The sequence below is a fragment of the Gekko japonicus genome, unplaced genomic scaffold (genome assembly GCF_001447785.1).
Source record: "Gekko japonicus isolate JY-2015 unplaced genomic scaffold, Gekko_japonicus_V1.1 scaffold1021, whole genome shotgun sequence".
In the NCBI taxonomy this organism is placed as follows: Eukaryota; Metazoa; Chordata; class Lepidosauria; order Squamata; family Gekkonidae; genus Gekko; species Gekko japonicus.
In genome coordinates, this window is record NW_015176479.1 from 271,714 (window position 1) to 291,662 (window position 19,949).

Here is a 19,949-nt window from a genome sequence, read left to right on the forward strand (position 1 = left end):
CCTTGCTTAGCTTCCAGGATCTGATGAGAGACTCCATACAACGCCACCATTCCTGAAGAAATGTCTTTTCTGTCTGTCGTTGGCAGAGGATGTATTGATGGCCACAGGCATAGATAGCTTTAAAAGGCAATTAGATAGATTCATGGAGGATAGGTCCATCAGTGACTAATAGCCATGGCGACTAAAGGGAACCTCCATGTTCAGTGGCTGTCAACCTCCGAACCCCAGTGCCAGGAGGCAACATCGGGGAAGGCCTTGGCCTCTATGACGTGTTGTTGGACCTCCAGAGGAACTGGTTGGCCACTGTGTGAGACGGGATGCTGGACTAGATGGACTACTGGTCTGATCCAGCAGGGCTCTTCTGATGTTCTTATCAGGGGAAGGCCTCGGCCTCTCTGTCCTGTTGTTGGCCCTCTGGAGTAACTGGTCGGCCACTGTGTGGGAAAGGATGCTGGACTAGATGGACCACTGGTCTGATCCAGCAGGGCTCTTCTGATGTTCCTATGAAGCCCTCGGCCTCCATGCCCTGTTGATGGACCTCCAGAGGAACTGATTGGCCTCTATGTGGGACAGGATGCTGGACTAGATGGACCTTCACTGGTCTGACCCAGCAGGGCTCTTCTTAGGTTCTTATCAGGGGAAGGCCTTGACCTGTCTGCCCTGTTGTTGTCCCTCCAGAGGAACTGGTTGGCCACTGTGTGGGACAGGATGCTGGACTAGATGGACCTTCACTGGTCTGACCCAGCAGGTTCTTCTGATGTTCTTATTAGGGGAAGGCCTCGGCCTCTCTGCCCTGTTGTTGTCCCTCCAGAGGAACTGGTTGGCCCCTGTGTGAGACAGGATGCTGGACCAGATGGACCACTGGTCTGATCCAACTGGGCTCTTCTTACATTCTTCTCAGGGGAAGGCCTCGGCCTCTCTGCCCTGTTGTTGGCCTCAGAGGAACTGGTTGGCCCCTGTGTGAGGTGGGATGCTGGACTGGATGGACCTTCACTGGTCTGACCCAGCAGGGCTCTTTTTATGCTATGTTCCAAAGACGAGACAAGGTGTCTTGTTGGGATTAGGGCACAGCCACCTGTCACGGAGGACGGAGGTGTTATCCAGGTCGGGATCCCACCTAGGCAGTCCGAAATCACCCAGTAATGGAACTCTCATCAAGAGGTGTATCCAGTAGAGTTGCCAGGGTTTCCATCCACCCCGCAGTGATCTTACTCAGCAGCCTGTGGAACTGAAACCCAGCAAGTGAAGCCTTTAAGAGGATGGAGATGTGTGTGTGTGGAAAATTCACGCGTTTAATTTCTGAGGAATAGGACGGCAAAGGAAAAAGAGAAAAAGAGCATCCCTTGCTGATCAACACAACGAGAACAGGCAGAACCACCCCGGGGAATGTCTTTACGCAGGATCAAAAGTTACGATGCTTTCTAAATATAGCAGACATTGAACGCTGCGGTTAAGTGATCTATTATTAGGGTTTACATTTATTTTATTTTTTTAAACTCTGCCTTAATTCAAAAGTTGAGGGCTGGTTACGAAGCCAGGAAACCCATAAACATTAACTCTGATAAAACCAGGGATGAGTTCCAAGTGTGGAAAGGACCAATACCTTGCATTTATCCCTGGTTATAACAGCATCCGTTTATCCCAGGACAAGTGTGGGACGAAACAAAAAATACCCTGAGATAATTACAGGGGTGAACTCGGGTGTAGTGTAGAATGTAAAAATACCCCGAGATAATTACAGGGGTGAACTCGCATGTAGTGTAGAATGTAAGTTAAGGGACAGGGCTGAACCAGGATTTAAGGTCTAGTGCGAAAAGGACCTTAGTTTCTGAGATCTGCCGAGATCGATCTAGCCTGGACCATCCAGGTCGGGGTGAAAAGCGAGCTGTTAAGTTGCAACCTATTTATGGTGACCCTGTAGGGTTTTCAAGGGGAGAGACATGCAGAGGTGGTTTGCCATCGCTAGCCTCAGCGTAGGACCAGCTGGCCTCCTGCAGAGCCAGCAGAAGATGCCTTGCTCACCACCAACTGTAAATATAGGCTTCTGTTGTTCTCCCTTTTCTTAGAATCGTTCGAGGATTTCCCTCACTAATGGTTTCAGGTCTGGTGAGGATTTGAGATTTACAGCAGAACGGCCTACATTTCAAGGCTCGACTACGCTAGAAAAGCATGCCACTTGAATTGTGCCTCTCAAACGTCCACCGTGAGAAGGCTGAAAGGGGTTAAGTAGGTAGAACTATCCAAAATCAGTAGGAGAAGGGAAGGCAGTATTTTGAAGCCCCCCCAAAATGACAGGCGAGTGAAGCCGAAGACAGACTGAATTCGTTCTGTAACATCACGGAGCTCAGCCTGGTATAGAGAGAGAGAGGGAGAGTGTTGAATGACTCAAGTTACAGAATGAGGCCAATGTGATATAAACGATTCCAGTGCCATTTCCACACAAACGAAGCCAGATCAATTTTAATTAAACCAGCACGCAACTTTCTGTCGAGACAAACTCTCCGCATCAGGATGTGTGAAGTTACTCCCCAGCACTATTTAGTGATACACTTTACACCTTGTTCCACAGTTCCAGATTGATTAATTATTTTTCTATGCAAAGGTGACAATTAAAATACATCATGCGCCGGGAAACGGGGGGATGGGGGGTGTTTAAGCACAGCAGCCGCTGAGGTGTAAATTGTCCTCCCCCTCTTCCGCCGCCTGCCAGCTGCTGGTGAGTTCGAAAGCTGCCCCTTGTTGCCATGGACCGGCTCGTCAGGCGCGGCAATTAATTACCAGCTGTTCTCACCTGTAATAGGTGTAAGGTGTGAGGTTCGGGATCTCCAGCGACTGAGCATCTGACTCTTTCTCCACCTCGCACAGAGTCACCCATTCCTCTTCCTCTCCTATCACGCCAACCTATGGGCAAGAGAAGAAGCAACGTCAACTTTGTGTGTGTCTTATAATTACACTGTGTTCACACATGCCTTTTCAGATAGCAGGAGTTTGCTCTGCAGTAAATTCTATGCCGTGGAATTATGCCATTTGCAATGGCAGCTCTGTGGTGGGTAAACTGCTCTTTTTATCGGCTCGGTCCCCAGGTGAAGATGAAAGATAGCAGCTACCCAATGGTCCCTTGAAGCGAATATGGGAGGATTGAGGATTCTGCCTTGCCGAAGGATGCTCTACCCGATGCTTGCTGCCCAGGAGGACTATTACTCATTCAAGCAGCCCAGGGGAAACAGCAAAAAAGTACTGCTGGATTTTCTAGCAGTATTGTAACACCGAGCAAAAAGGAAAGCAGATGGAAATGTAATTCCAGCTGCAAGCCGATGGCAAACTACCGGTAAGAATGACCCCCCAATTGATAAAGGGAAAGGCCACGATCTACAGCATCCAAAATGACAGTGAAAAGGCCTCATGACTTCAAAATTTAAAAAGAGATTAAATGCTTGTACTGAGCTCCGAATACTATGGAACCTCTTTCAGTGTTCCCTTTAAGCTGTGAGTGTGATCGGTAGGGCTGCCAAGCTGCGGCGGGGGATCCGCACGTCTTCACAGGATCCCTGCCGCGGGGGACAGCGTAGCGTCACATCCTGGCGACGGCGGTGCAACGCGTATCGCTGTCCCCCGCGGCCGAGATCCTGTGAAGACATGCGGATCCCCCGCTGCGGCTTGGCAGCCCTAGTGATCGGCCACTCATTAACAGAGGAAGCCCCGCTCAGCAGCAATCTGGAGCCGCACAGGGTCTTGCACTGCCCGTTGCCCGTTTTAAGATTACAGCAGTCAGGGCTTTTTTTTAAAGAAAAAAGACCAGCAGGAACTCTTTAGCATAATAGGCCACACCCAACAGCAGAAACTCATTAGCATATTAGTCCGCACCCCCATGTTACCAGAAGGGTGGCCATCCAGCGACACCGACCTTTTGCTTCTTATTCTGTTTACCTTGTCTGTTGTCCAAACCCAGGGCCTTTTTTTGTAGCAGGAACTCCTTTGCATGTTAGGCCACACACCCCTAATGTAGCCAATCCTAATGAGTCTCTGCTGTTGGGTGTGGCCTATTATGCTAATGAGTTCCTGCTGGGCGTGGCCAACTCGGGAGCCAGCCGGAACTCCGTTCCTGTGCGTTCCTCCCCCAAAATAGCCCTGACAGCAGTTATCTTCTGCTCAGGATATGAACTGCTCTGCTCAGTAGAGGGGAAAAATAGAGGGAACATTGCTTGGGATATCTGGATTGAGTGGGGATCAATGCAAAGAACACTATGGAAACTCTTTCAGTGTTCCCTTTAAGCTGTGAGTGTGATCGGCCGCTCATTAACACAGGAAGCCCCACTCAGCAGCAATCCGGAGCCGTGCAGTCTTGCACTGCCAGTTGCCCATTTTAAGATTACAGCAGTTCTAGTGTGCTCAGGATGTGAACTGCTCTGTTCAGTAGGGGGAAAAAATAGAGGGAACATTGCTCGGGATATCTGGATTGAGTGGAGTTCAATGGAAAGAAGCTCAGGACAGTCGATGATGTCTGTTACGATTACCCATGCAAAACCAGGATAAGATCAAGGTAGTCCAATGAGAGAAAGATTAATTTTCTCTGGGTCCAAATGATGGTCAATCCCAGAGGACCTTGCTGCTTCCCCTCTAGAGGTAGGCATAAATTTCATTTTACATGCTGCATTTTTAAATTTATTTGGCTGCATGTCAAATGTGAAGGGACCTGAAAATAGATGTACTAAATAGCTTAACCCACATATAACACACCAGATGCATGCAACACGCCGGATGCATGGTTCCACCTGTCTGGCATTATTTGGATCTTTCTGGGGACGTGGGGAACTGCAGACATGAACCCGCGGGCACTCAGTGAAATTACTGAGCTGTCGGGTTAGAACAGATAAAAGGAAGTCCTTCTTCACCCAAAAAACCATTAACACATGGAATTCACTGCCACAGGAGGTGGAGGCGGCTACAAGCATGGACGGCTTCAAGAGGGAACTGGATAAACATATGGAGCAGAGGTCCATCAGTGGCTCTTAGCCACAAGGTATAGATAGGGGCTCTCAGGCTGGGGCAAGGGATGCTCTGTATGCTTGGTGCTTGGGGGGGGGGCAACAGTGGGAGGGCTTCTAGTGTCCTGGCCCCACTGGTGTACCTCCTGATGGCACCTGGTATTTTTGGCCCCTGTGTGACAGAGTGTTGGACTAAATGGGTCATTGGCCTGATCCAACACTGGTTTCTCTTATGTTCTTATGTTAACCCTATCACATTTTTATTCAGTTCTTCCTCTGAGGAGCTCAAGGCTTCATACCTCGTCCTCTGGTCCTTCCATTTCACTGCACCCCCTCAAAAAACAAACAAACCCGTGAAGGAGGACTGACTGGCCCAGTCCCCAATCCATACAAAAATCACAGTGCTCTTCAGGGCTGAGTGAAGTTTCGAATTCGAGTCACTCTGACATTCTAACTATTATACCATATTGGCCCTCGAACTCACAAGAAAGTTCGGTTTTTGTGAAATTTTGCAGTCAAGCTATTGTCTAGGTAACTATCGTACACACAGAGACAGACGGGAATGCATAGGTGGAGGAGAGTGTTCAGTAATGCTCAGGTGCCATGCTTTGTCTGTGTTCGTTTTTATTTATACCCTGCTTTTCATCCCAGGGGGAATCCAAAACAGCTTATATAATCATCCACCCCTCCCTCCATGCTATCCCCACAATCGTGAGGTAGGTTAGGATAAGACCATGTGACTGGCCAAGGTTACCCAGTGAGCTTCCGTGGCAGAGTGTGGATTCAGATCTGGGTCTCCCAGATCCTAGTTTTGACACTCGAACCACTGCACGATGCTGGATAGGGTTGCCAGCTCTGGGTTGGGAAGTACCCAGAGATTTCAGGGGTGGAGCCTGAGGAGGGCGGGTTTTGGGGAGGGGAGGGATTTTGAAACTTGTAAACAACGGGGAGGAGTTTTAAAAATATATAGTTGACTGTAGTCATGCCAGACACATGACCACGGAAACGTCTCTGGACAGCGCTGGCTCTTCGGCTTGGAAACGGAGATGAGCACCGCATCCCTAGAGTCGGATTCGCCTGGCTTTCGAGCGAGGGAAACCTTGACCTTTACCTTAATGGGGTATAATGCCATAGAGTCCACCTTCCAAAGCGGCCATTTCCCCCAGGTGAACGGATCACTTATTTATTTATTTATTTTTGAATTTATATCCCGCCCTACCCCAAAGGCTCAGGGCGGCTAACAAGGGCACCATGTGCCAAGGCTAAAACAGTAAACACATAGTTTAAAAACAATAAATTACAATAAAATACAATAACAAATTTACAAACAGATTTAGACAAGATGGGTAGATATTAACTTCCAAACTACTTCCTAAGATCTTATCATCTAAGCCGTGCCCAGGCGCCTCGCTCCCCCCTTGGGGTGCCAGGCAAATTATGTTAATACGCCAGAGCATAGGGGGCAAAGGTGGAATAATGGCGGCGGCGGGTCCTACTCAAAGGCCTGGCGGAAGAGCTCCGTCTTGCAGGCCCTGCGGAACTGAGAGAGGTCCCGCAGGGCCCGGATCTCTTCTGGGAGCCACCAGGTAGGAGCTGCCACCGAAAATGCCACTGTCGCCTCGAGATCAATTGTAATAGCAGGAGATCCCCAGCCATGACCTGGAGGTTGGCAACTCTAACACGGGCCCTCCAGTGTTCAAAACAGTCCCAAATAAAACAAGAACCCCATTAGATTCCAGCAGATAGGGTGTAAGATACAGTAAACACAGAATACCCCTTGAAATATACATCAAAATCATTAAAACCATTAAGATCATACCAAAAGGAAAGGAGGTGGACCCCTATGTATGTATGGCTCTGTTCCTTACTATGGAACCTGATCACATAAACACAGAACTTAGCTATTTTCCTGGTGGTCGTTGGGTTCTCGTCTATTCCAAGTTTCTCCAAACAGGGCTTATCCGTGAAAGCTGTCGGTCTCTCTAAAAGGAGAGAAATAATCTTGTCCCGTAGTTCTTCATAAAAGGGGCAACAGAAAAAAGATGTGTCCCAGCGATTCCACTTCACCTATAGTGCAGAGGCAAAATCATTCCGCATATGGGCTTTTCTGAAATCTCTCTTCGAGTGACGTTGACGGCAAAGCCGCACATCTAGCCAGGGTAAATCCTCTCCTCCAGTGGAAAATACCCATTTCCAGTAATGATGACTGGAAACGTCTTCTACAATGAAAGGTCCTGTTTTCAGAATTTTGCTTAAACCCCCGGAGCCTGCGTTAGATATTGTATTCTGCTCTCAAACCTATTGATTATCAGAGTTTAAGGGTCACGGGGAGTTGTTCTTCAGCAAGAAAGATTTGAAATGGAATGAAAGACGAAGGACTAAATAGTTTCAGCCATCATCCTTGCTGGCTAAGCAGCCCATAGCTATGCAGTGCTTTGTATTAATTATCCCGTCTAAGTGGCCAATGGCCAGCTCAGCAGAGCACATCTCCAAGACGATTCAGAATGTGCTCATCGCCGCACGAGGCCTTGTGTTTCCAGAGGCCATTTTCTTTTTTTTCTTTTTTTAAAGAGAAATGCAACAGAACAGCAAAGAAAAACAAAAATGCATTACAGTCAATCAGCAGGATATGAGGTGAAGACAGGACTGTAAAATCCAAGAATAGACAAGGAGTAAACAAGATACCCCAACACAATCCACAAAGTAACCTTCGCATCTGTCAAAATCAACCTAAAGTGAGTTTAATTTCAGCTCTCTTCATGAACAAAAAGGGTGATTGAGCCTGAGAGAGTCATAAAGTATTATATTCCTTGCTGGCTAAGCAGCCCATAGCTATGCAGTGCTTTGTATTAATTATCCCGTCTAAGTGGCCAATGGCCAGCTCAGCAGAGCACATCTCCAAGACGATCCAGAATGCGCTCATCGCCGCACAAGGCCTTCCGTTTCCAGAGGCCATTTTCAAGGAGGGCGAGAGTAAGCAGTCCTCGAAGGGGAACAGAAAGGTCTGGAAAACAGCCCCCAGCGCAGGGTGGGTTGGCAGATCTTTATAAAGGCACTAACGATCGCCACTGCAATATTGGTGACAGTACCAGCCGGCTCTGCCCCACCAGGCAGAACTGTTTCCAGCCCAAATAAACCTTGCCAAGAGATTTTGAAACTTGTAGAAAAATGGGGAGGGATTTTGACAAAAAAAATACACTTGACTGTTTAATAAATTAATTAATTTATTAGCTTTTATTCACTGTCTTTATCTACTTCATTTATTTCATACTTTCTCTCCAGTGAGAACTCAAAGCGGCTGATGTTGTTCTCTTGTTCTCCCTTTTTCCCTTGCAACAGCCCTGTCAGGTAAGGTTAGGTTGACTGGCCCAAGGTCACCAAAAGAGGATCCAGGGCACTGTCAGTCTTTGAACCTGGGTCTCCCAGATCTGAACCTGGATGGGGCAAAGAGGTAATAAAACTCCTGGATGTGGAGTCCATCAGAGAAGACAGAACTCCTAACTGAGGTCTGGAAGTGGCAGCCATTAATGATGAGCTGGCCTGAAGAGTTGGAGGAAGCTGGAAGGTAATAGCCACTCTGTAGAGATCTGTAACTTCCTAAGCTAAGGAGCCTGTCCTAAATTTTGACATCTGATAGGGCATGTATAGAGAGAGGGACAGAGGAATTGCATTTCCCCCATTTCTTTTAAATCCCTTGTTCAGTTTGGTGCTGTGCTAAAAGTATGCTTATGAACATTTGCTTTTAAAGAAATACTTCATAACTTTGGATGCTGGTAGTGGTTCTCTGTACCACATAGACCTTCACTGTCTTGGATATGCTATTTTTAAAAGAGTGCCAGGGGGGAAGGCAGGGGGCAGGCAGGCAGCAAGAGGCCATTTCTCCAGGGGCACACAAGGCCATAAACGGTCCCTGTGGTAGCAGGCAGAGGGCAGTGGGAGACACAGAGGCATTAACAGAAGCACTAGGGGGAAGGCAGGCAATTGGCAAGGGGCTATTCCTCCATGGGCATGCAGGACAGTTAACTGTCCCAGTGTTCACTGTGTGAGACAGGATGCTGGACTAGATGGACCTCTGGTCTGATCCAGCAGGGCTCTTCTGATGTTCTTCTCAGGGGAAGGCCTCGGCCTCTCTGCCCTGTTGTCGGCCCTCCAGAGGAACTGGTTGGCCACTGCATGAGGTGGGATGCTGGGCTAGAAGGACCACTGGGCTGATCCAGCAGATCTCTTCTTATGTTCTTACGCAGAGACAAGTAGTGCTTGCATACCTAGACATGCTTGGGAGTTAGGCTTACCAACTCCAGTTTGGGGAAATCCTATGTGTGTGTGGGTCTATTTGTGGGTGGTTAGGTCCTACATAACTTCTGTTTTTAGAAAGATCTGATTGTCCTAAGATAGGTTCTTAAACTTCATAGGCCGAGAGTGTGAAATGACAAGCTGTGTGCTGCATGGCACATTGACAGTCATGCATACACCAGAGCACTATAGGCATCTTCTCCTACAAGTAATTGGGAAGGGGCTGGACCCTGAAGAACGAGAACTCTGCCAGTTTGCATCAACATTTTTTTTAAAGGATAAAAATAATAATAATAAGAGATTGGATTTATACCCTGCCCTTCACTCGGCGTCTCAGAGTGGCTTACAAACTCCTTTCCCTTCCCCTCCCCACAACAGACACCCTGTGAGGTAGGCGGGGCTGAGAGAGCTCTGAGAGAACTGTCCTTGAGAGAACAGCTCTGACAGAACTATGGCTTGCCCAAGGTCATCCAGCAGCTGCAAGCGGAGGAGTGGGGAATCAAACCCGGTCCTCCCAGATTAGAGTCCACGCACTACAAGCTGGTGTAGTGGTTAAAAATAAAGACAAGGACCTCGAAACAGGGATACCTGGAGGATGTTTAATATACCTCTTGGTTAAGATGAGATAAAGGCATCTATAGGACGTCAGCCCTCAGTTCATCTCCTGTGCTTTTGAAAAGGTATTGAGAGGTAAAGCTCGCTGCGACAAGGGCTAGATCTTTCTCAGCATTTGCACCAGTTCATGCCAAACGAAGATAAATATTTGGCTCAAGCAAGATCCAAAATATCCCGGACATTTTTCAACTACAATAGGAGCAAAATACAAATTGTGAGCAGTTCTTTCCCTAAAAAAAGCCAAGGAGCTGCGGTTGTACACAGAGCTATTTATAAAAATCAATGAGGAGTTTCGTGTAAGCCAAAGGCATCTCTCCCCAATAAAAAAAACAAAACCAAAACGTATGAAGACATTTCTTCCAACATCGGATGCGTGAAGCCTCACTCAAATCCCAAATAATTGGTGCTCGCAATACAGTAAACCGACCTTGAAAAAAGATCTGCCTGCCCCGTTGCACCCGCGTTGGTAAATTTTCGTGACAGTTTTGCTAGGGTGCAGTAAATGTCTGCAAGAACACCCTTATATATTCCACCTAGGTCTGCTTGGCTTGCGAGTGGAATTTTCAATCTGTCTTGATCGTGAATTCCTTGACGAGGATGGGATGGGATACAAAATCAAGTTTAAAAAGTCACAGGAGTTTGGTAAGGAGAGTTATGTCCACGAGGGCCAACTAGAACGAACAAGGCAGTGATAGAAAACCCCCAACAGCCGCAGCTTTTTTATTGGAACACATTCATTTGGAGAATGAGTTAAGTTTGGAGATACTGAAGGAGAAATTCTCCCTTAGCATGACTAAAGTCATTTTATAATGCTGCTTGCTCTGCTTGCTTAGGAATGAACTCTTGTGCCGTTGGAGCTGGCAGAATAGCTGGAAGCTTCAGAATAGGGTTGGTCACGAACCGGCTGACAAATTAAAGTTCGTTACGGATTTTGGATGGTTCGTGAACTGAGGAAATGCCTCGAACTTTCATAAATTTTGATGCAGTGAGAAGAGCTCTTCATGAAAAACAGCTTAACCGTTTGGTTTAAATGGCCGGGAGCCATTTAAACCCCTACTTTCTGCTCCCTGTGAAAATCCGTGGGGAGCAGAAATCAGGGGTTTAAATGGATCCTAGCCATTTAAACCAAAGAGCTGAGAGGTGGGGCTACTGCTCAGCTATTTAAGTTAAATGGCCCCCTGCTTTCTGCTCCCCACGAAAGCAGGGGTTTATACTTTAAATGGCTCACAAACCAATATGAACCAGGTTGGTTCGCGAGCCCCCCAGTTCATACGGGCTTGTGGTTTGTGGTTCAGCCATGAGCTACAAACTGAACCACAAAAATGCGGTTCATGCCCATCCCTCCTTCAGAAGCAGTTTCAGCCAACTGAATACAGCTTCTTATCAGCAGATAAGACCCCAAGAATGTGGGGAAATGTTCTGAAACACCCACAGTATGCTACTAGCTATGCTAGCAAACTTCTGAAGATGATTGGATTTATTGAGTTGCTGTGCTATATAACTGGTGGGAATGGAGATGATGTAAAGATGACATAAACTGGAGTATAAATGTAAGGTATTATGGAGAAGAAGGAAGACAAATGCTTTTGTAATTTTGTAGTTAAGAGGAATTCTCTAGCCATGGCACAATAGAAACTTTTCACCGCTACAATGTGGCTATTGGATTAATAACCCCTCGTTCGGGACCCAATTATTTTGTTGTCAATACACAAAACATTCATTTGTAGGTTTTGCGCTTCATTTAATTGCTGTGGAGGCTGACTGCTTGTACGGCTGCTTTCGCCCACATTGGATAATGTACTCCTGACACACTGAAGCGGTCGTTTGCAACCGGATTGCCTCGTTTTGCATGGGAGAAACCAGTTGCAAACAATTGTTATAGTGCATTATCTGAAAAGGTGTGAAAGCAATTATCTCACTACCCAACACGGACTGTAGAAAGTGTGACTCCATCCTATCTATCCCAAAAATCCACTACCAAATACTGGCAAAAGCAATGGCATTCTTAATCAGTAATGGCCGAACCGCCTCCTCAACTCTCGTCCTGACTCCAAAGCCAGCTGTACCAATAATCTTCAATCATGTTCATCAACAACAACAACAACAACAACAACAATAATCTTTCAATTTATTAATCGCTCAATCCTGCAAAGCTTGCTGGCTCTGAGCGATTTACAGTTACTCATTCATCCAGGTCTTGCAGCGCCGCACTGCCACTGCCTGGCCAGAACGGCCCATTACAGGCTTCTCAGAGTCGAAGAGATTTTTTCTTAGGCTTTCAAATTTGCGAGCTGAGCATTCCGGTCGCCGGCTAACACCTCCCCCACCAGGGTTTTTTTTTGTGTGCCCACCCTCTCTAAGGAGTGGTACCCATTTTATCTACTCACCGAAGCTTTCGAACCGCTGGGTGGACAGCGAGCTAGGGACAAGGCTGGTAGCTCACACCAACACGGGGCTAGAACTGACAGCCGTAGTGTTCAGCTCAGATGTTACTAACCAGAAGATAAATCCTCTGTGTCACCGCTCCTCTACAACAAGGTGCTGGCAGTAGGGTTGCCAGCCTCCAGGTGGCACCTGGAGATCTCCTGCTATTACAATTGGAGAAAATGGCTACTTTGGAGGGTGGACTCTGTGGCACTATACCCTGATGAGGTCCTGCCCCTCCCCAAACCCCAGCTTTCCAGGGTCTGCTCCCAAAATCTCCAGGTATTTCGCAACCCAGAGCTGGCGATCCTATACTGGGGGGCTAACGCTTTGGCGTTTTCATCCAGGGCGGCCATTATTTCCTAAGCTGTTGGCGTTCTGAGGTTTTGGCCTCTGGAGTCCTGAGGGTTAGGGGAAGGACCAGAAGAATGAAAAGCCATCAGTAGTCCAGCTTTTCTTCTCCCTTCCTGGCCTACTCGACCCTACCTGCCACATTTCCTCCTCTCTCTACCAGTGCTGTGTTGTCATCCCCACATCACTTGGTTCTTTCTGCAGACACATCCCCAAGATTACAGAAACAGTATACCTTCGAGACTGCCTCTCCACATATGAGCCCCGTAGGGCACTGAGGTCCACAAATCAACATCTCTTGGTGGTCTCCGACCCCGGGGAAATCTGATTAGCCTCAACCAGGGCCAGGGCTTTTATGGCCCTGGCCCCCACCTGGTGGAATGAGCTCCCATATGAGACCAGGGCCCTGTGGGACTTGTTCCAGTTCCACAGGGCCTGCAAGATGGGGCTCTTCCATCGAGCTTTTGGTTGAAGCAGGGCACTGAGGTCCACAAATCAACATCTCTTGGTAGTCCCCAGCCCCCAGGGAAATCCGGTTAGCCTCAACCAGGGCCAGGGCTTTTTCGGCCCTGGCCCCCTCCTGGTGGAATGAGCTCCCATATGAGATCAGGGCCCTGCGGGACTTATTGCAGTTCCACAGGGCCTGCAAGATGGGGCTCTTCCACCGAGCTTTTGGTTGAAGCAGCGGATGTCCCTCCTTCCTCATCTCTTGGCCAAACTCCCATCAGTGGCCTGGATCTGAATTGACACCGGGACACCCACTATTGTATTTCAGTCAAATTGATTTGTCATCTGAGTCTCTGTTTTTACACGGTATTTTATGATTTCATCCTGTGTGAACGTATTCTAACATTGTTTTAATTGTATTATACTAATTGATGTAAACCGCCCTGAGCTCGTTTACGGGGAGGGCGGTATATAAATCGAATAAATAAATAAAGTCAGAGACGTTTGGATTTGGTGCTTCAGCATCCTGCAGACCTTAGAGCAGCGTCAACTAGGATGCAAGTATTTCCACGCAGGAACAAACAGTGTCAAGATAGTGTAGATTGTTAATGCGACAGCCACGCAAAACGTCTGCGTTTTATGCAGCGTTGTCCTGACTGGATGTTGCTTCGCAGCCCATGTACGCAACAACAAAACAGATACGCGTGATCGTTGTCAGAGTGTCTGCTGAGATACATTTTTCACGGAGGTTTGTACAGATTGGAGGAAATTCATCTTATCTAAAGCAGGACAGAGCTAGGTCCAGATTCGGAGATAAATCTGCTGCTTTCTCAGTGGATGGCCACACAATCAGTCTCGATAACTAAGTCCCCATGACACGCAGGAAACCGCTTGGGATAAGGGCTCCTGGTCTGCCGTGGAGCTTAAATATGAACACTGGGGGTTGTCTCTCGTCAGATCTTGGAATATGAGTGGTGGGGGACAAGGGAGAGAGCACAGCACATGTCCCCTCTCCATTCAGTGTACCAGTCTGGCCTTAACGGCCACCAGGGCTCTTTTTGTAAAAAAAGCCCAGCAGGAACTCATTAGCATAATAGGCCACACCCAACAGCAGAAACTCATTAGCATATTAGGCCACACCCTGACAGCACAGCTCATTGGCATATTAGGCCACACCCCCATGTTACCAGACGTGTGCTCATCCAGCCACACCCACCTTTTGCTTCTTATTCTGTTTACCTTGTTTGTTGTCAAAACCCAGGGTTTTTTTGTAGCAGGAACTCCTTTGCATGTTAGGCCACACACCCCTAATGTAGCCAATCCTAATGGGTTTCTGCCGTTGGGTGTGGCCTATTATGCTAATGTGTTCCTGCTGGGCGTGGCCAACTAGGAAGCCAGCTGGAACTCCGTTCCTGTGCGTTCCTGCCCAAAAATAGCCCTGGCGACCACCAGCCAGCGATGGGATCCTGACCTGGATAACCCAGGCCGGCCCGATCTCGTCAGATCTTGGAAGCTCAGCAGGGTCAGCTCTGGTTAAAACTTGTTAAAGCCCAGGGTCGCCATGCAGAGGCAGGCAATGGCAAACCACCTCTGGACGTCTCTTGCCTTGAAAACCCTACGGGGTCGCCTTAAGTCGTCTGTGACTTGACGGTGCTTCCCACCACCAACATGAGGGCAAAATGATGCTGAAGGAACAGCAGGCTGAAAAAATAGCGGCTGTGAGCAATGGAGGGGGAAAAAAAGATATTTAATGGGGAAGGCTTCAAAAACGAAGAGGTAAAAATTCTGAAAGGTATCCCCTTTGAAGTGAGGAAGAAGAAGAGACTTTATAAAGAACTTGCTCTGCATAGTTGTCTATGCAGTTCTTGTTAAAATGATATCTAAAGCTAATTTTTTTATTCTTAAACCTTTATTTGTAATGCCATCTTTATATTAGGATAGGTGATATGGTTAAATATTCATGTAATCCAGATTGTCTCAGGAAAGATATGCTGTTTTAGATAGGTAATTATGTTTGCCACAATGGTTCTGATGGGACCCAAGACGTTGTTGCTATCTTAAGAGCTTTTGTGCTCACAAAGAAAAATTATTGCGCCTTATGTCCTTTATATGTACATCACAGTCCTTGAAAAAGATTAATTCAAAATGGGTAAATTACTAGAGTCCCATGAGACTAGTGATAGTGATACTGACAAGGTGGCACAGTGGGTATATCCCACTGTCTTAACATCTGAACTGTGTTAGTTCAAGCCCCGCACTGGTGTGAGCAGCCAGCGTGTTGTCCCCAGCTCATCGTCCACCCAGCGATTCGAAAGCTTCGGCGAGTAGATAAAATGGGAACCACTCCTTAGAGAGGGTGGGCATTTTGAAGCGGTCCATGCTTGTAGCCGCCGCCACTTCCTGTGGCAGTGAATTCCAAATGTTAATCACTCTTAATTCAATAATTAATTCAACATGGGAAAATTACTAGAGTCCCGTGGGGCTCGTGATAGTGGTACTGACAAGGCGCTGTCTGAATGTAAACCTGCACTCGATGTATTGTTCGGGTGAAACATATTTTTCTCTACGTATTGTCTGGGTGAAATATGTTTTTGATAATATTCGATACCAATATTTAGATAACAGCATTGAAAAATATAAAAAGAAATAGAATAAAGCATAAAATTGTTTTACCATAAACATATACTTATTGTACACAGTGATATATATTTTTGTATGTCTTCCTAACACTGTGACCCTCAGTTTTTGTATTAGCCTCCAGGTGGGGCCTGGAGATCCTCCAGGTGGGGCCTGGAGACCCCCCACTTTTACAATTGATCTCCAGCTGACAAGAGATCAACTCCCCTGGAGAAAATGGCTGCTTTGAAGGGTAGACTCAATGGCATCGGACCATTCTTAGGCCCCTCCCCTCCCCAAACCCCACCCTCACCTGGATCCACCCCCAAAGTCTACAGGCATTTTCCAACCCAGAGGGGGCAACCTTACTGCCAAGGCTTTCAGATAGCCTGCCCCGTACGTGGAGGACAATCCTTCACCAAGGAAACCGCACCTGTGATTTTTGGGGAAAGTATACAAGTAAGAGGGGCTGCGGTGGCTCAGTGGTTAAGAGGCCGAACTGCAAGCCGGGAGGTCTGTAGTCCGGCAGTTCGAGACCCGAGTGACGTGTGACGAAGTGAGCTCCCGTCTCTGGTCCCAGCTCCTGCCAACCTAGCAGTCTGAAAGCAAGAAATTGCAAGTAGATAAATAGGTACCACTTCGGTGGGAAGGTAACAGTGTTCTGTGTGCCTCGGCGTCTAGTCATGCCAGCCACATGGCCACAGAGACGTCTTCGGACAGCGCTGGCTCTTCAGCTTGGAAACGGAGATGAGCACCACACCCCTAGAGTCGGATTCAACTGGCTTTCGAGCAAGGGAAACTACCTTTGCCTCTATGCAAGATAGAAAAAGGCCCATGGGATTTATAAAATCAATTTTACCAAAGGGGTGGGTGGGGGGGAACCGAGCCAAAGATAATTAAATATCAGAGTGGAAAAACTAGAGTCACCTTGTTCTCTTTTCCCAAGAAAAAAATGGTCATATGAAAAGCACGAAGCTCTTCCAGACTGGGGAATGGTTATCAGCTACTAGTCACTTTCAATGGGAACACAATGTTTCTCCATTGTTAACGCCGGCACCCTGTGTTCTGCTGCGGTTCGGCCGATGTCAGTGCTTTCATTACAGAAGTTTATAACTCAGTCATTTGAAATCGCTTTGGGATGAAATTTGGCACACAGGCTGTCAGCCCGGATGCAATTCTTTCCCCCTTTACAAAAGGGTACTTAAATCGATTCGGCTGTTTTTTGATTTAAAGATCGGCAAAAGCATAAAATTGTCAGAGTCTCGGGCGCTTTATTTACCAAGCTCTAAAGTGGAAATGACATCAAGAGGAGCGCCTCGTACAAAGGATGAATCCTAATGGCTTTGTTGACGTTGAAAGCCCTGGCTTCACCCGCGGAGCAGGAGAAATTCAACAAAGTTTGATGTTATAAGTTTAACTATGTGCCTCTACGGCTAAGAAAACCAACTGGATTTCATGGGGAGGGGTGTTACTACACCCCAAAGATATTTACAGATCGATTGGCTTTTATCCCACTGCTCTTCCCACGGAGGAATCAAAGCAGCTTAGAAAGACACACAAAATATAAATACAATGTAGATAAACATTCTTAGCTGGACCATAAGGAAGGCCGAGTGCCGAAGAATAGATGCTTTCGAATTATGGTGCTGGAGAAGACTCTTGAGAGTCCCTTGGACTGCAAGGAGATCGAATCAACCCTGACTGTTCCCTGGAAGGCCAGAGACTGAAGCTGAAGCTTAAATACTCCGGCCACCAAATGAGAAGGGAGCCCTCACTGGAGAAGAAAACCCTGATGCTGGGAAAGATTGAAGGTCAAAGAAGAAGGGGGCGGCAAAGGATGAGATGGTTAGACAGTGTCATCGATGCAACGAACATGAAATTGAGCAAACTGCAGAGGATGAGAGAGGACAGGAGGGCCTGGCGTGATGTGGTCTGCAGGGTCGCGAAGAGTCGGACTCGACTGTGTGACTGAACAACAACAACAAATGCAGCATCAGAAAAAAAAATGTAGCTAAGGTTACTGATACTCTTGGGGGGAGATTTCAAAGCAACAAGCAAAAGAGGTCATGGAGAACACACTTCAAGAAACTGCTCTGAGCTACAGTTCTAAAACTCGAAGTCCACTGCAAGTTCGATATCGATTGTATTTTTTTAACCAAAAATACAGAAATGGTTTTAAAAGTTAATATAATTATTAATTTTTTAAAAAATGCAATACCTCTCCTTTTAAATTCAGCTTTGCTTTATTACTTCTGGTTCAAAGGTACAGCCTGAAGGAGATGAAAAATTAGCGCCAGTAAATTTTAATAGACCTTTTAAAGAAGTCTGTCGCATGGCTGTCCTGTAAATCAGGATGACGGGATATGTTGACCTGTGTGAGATAAGGAGTTACAGAACCTGATCCTCATTTCATATCAAGTGGATTAAAAGTGAATATGCTCAAAGGGACTGGGGAAACCCAGTGGCACTTAAACATGGTCAACGTGGGCTTGAAAACAGTATCATGGTTGGTTTGTTCTGAGCTCATTTTTCAGACAGCAAGTAGCGGCTGCCTCCGGACAGGGACAATGGATCCAATCCATCCACAAGCCCTAGAGAAAGGACTTGGAAGTTGCACCAGAGTGCTCAAAGAACTTTCTAATGAACTTGCAGAGCCTCTGTCCATCATCTTCGAGGCCTCCTGGAGGACTGGGGATGTTCCACAGGATTCGAGAAGAGCGAACGTTATCCCAACCTTTAAGAAAGGGAAGAAAGATGACCCGGGAAACTACAGGCCGGTCAGTCTGACTTCTGCTGCTGGGAAGATAGGACCCGAAGCAACGGGTTTAAATTACACGCAGAAAGTTATCGGCTGGATATTAGGAAAAACCTTTTCACGGTCAGAGTGGTTCCAAGGTGGAATCAGCTGCCTCGGGAGGTGGTGAGCTCCCTTTCACTGGCAGCTTTCAAGAAGAGGCTGGACGAATATTTGTCAGAGATACTTTAGGCTGGTCCTGCCTTGGGCAGGGGGTTAGGCTAGATGGTCTGTACGGCCCCTTCCGACTCTCTGCGATTCTATGATTCTTGCCTACCCATTCATTTCTATGGATCGTGTTCAGAAGGATATCCCAGGGAATCGCGCCCTGCGTAATCGCTACATTCTGCATCATGTGACAGCCGCTAGGTAAATTTTGTATCAGCCTTAATTCCTCAGTGTGCTTGTGGACTTAAGGAGTCCACGGAATACGCGAGTCAAGATTTGAATTCACACAACCTTCGACCAGTCAAGATGCGAGTCTCTTATTCCTCTGACCTTTCGTGGGTTTTCGGTACACAGGAGTGCCACAGATCTCTCTGGAGTCGCTGCAGAGATTGTGTCGGCCTTCTGTGAAAATCTACCGTGAATATCAATAAAAAGAATAGATTCTACCGGGCGCTCCCAGGTTTGCCATTATGGTGGTTCTCTTGTGTGTGGATTGAGGCTTCCCTCCAAAATTAGTTTCCTTTAGAACCCTTCATTGAATCATGACCACTGGTGAGGCAGGACGCAGATCAGACCCCCGGCACAATCTCCCGGAAATGATTTATCCTACTTTGTTTGAAGAAACACTGGCTGAGAAATTATTCAGCATACTTTGCTTTTATTCTCAAGCTGTGCTCAGACGTGTTCCGGTCCAGACTTAAATGAGAGGAACCACCCCCTTAGAAAACCCAGCAGCACATAGGGTTGTCAGCCCCCAGGTCCGGGTGGGGGCTCCCCCGCTTTTGGGGGCTTCAATCCACCCCTCGCCAGCTGGCCGGTGCGGGAAGCCCCACCCCAAGCCCCCCCAAGAGCGACCACCTGCCCAGAGACCCCTCTCCCTCCCCTCCTGCCTGATTTAAATAGCTTCAGCTGACGGGCGGGGACCACGTGGCCCGCTGACCAACCGGAGGGCCCTTTAAATCCAGCAGGGGGGAGGGAGAGGGGCAGTCACAGGCCACGCAGTCGGCTCACAAAAAGACCTTTAAAAAGACCCTTTAACAGAGTTTAAATAAATAAATAACTTTATGCTTGTGTGTTGTGTCTGTTGTGGCAACTAGCCGTGTGGCTGAATCCAAGTGCTGGGAGGCAACACCAGGGGAAGGCCTCAGCCTCTCTGTCCTGTTGTTGGCACTCCAGGTTGGCCACTGTGTGAGACAGGATGCTGGACTGGATGGACCCCTGGTCTGATCCAGCAGGGCTCTTCTGATGTTCTTATC

The 19,949-nt window shown here is 47.4% G+C and overlaps 1 protein-coding gene across 1 annotated transcript in view; it reads right to left on the bottom strand.

Annotated features, from left to right (window-relative positions):
- SDK1 (sidekick cell adhesion molecule 1) overlaps positions 1 to 19,949 on the bottom strand; it is a 502,369-nt gene that overhangs the window by 205,474 nt on the left and 276,946 nt on the right. Inside the window, exon 21 of the mRNA XM_015427208.1 lies at positions 2,792 to 2,901. Coding sequence (XP_015282694.1) covers positions 2,792 to 2,901 — 110 coding nt within the window. The remainder of the gene's footprint in view (positions 1 to 2,791; positions 2,902 to 19,949) is intronic.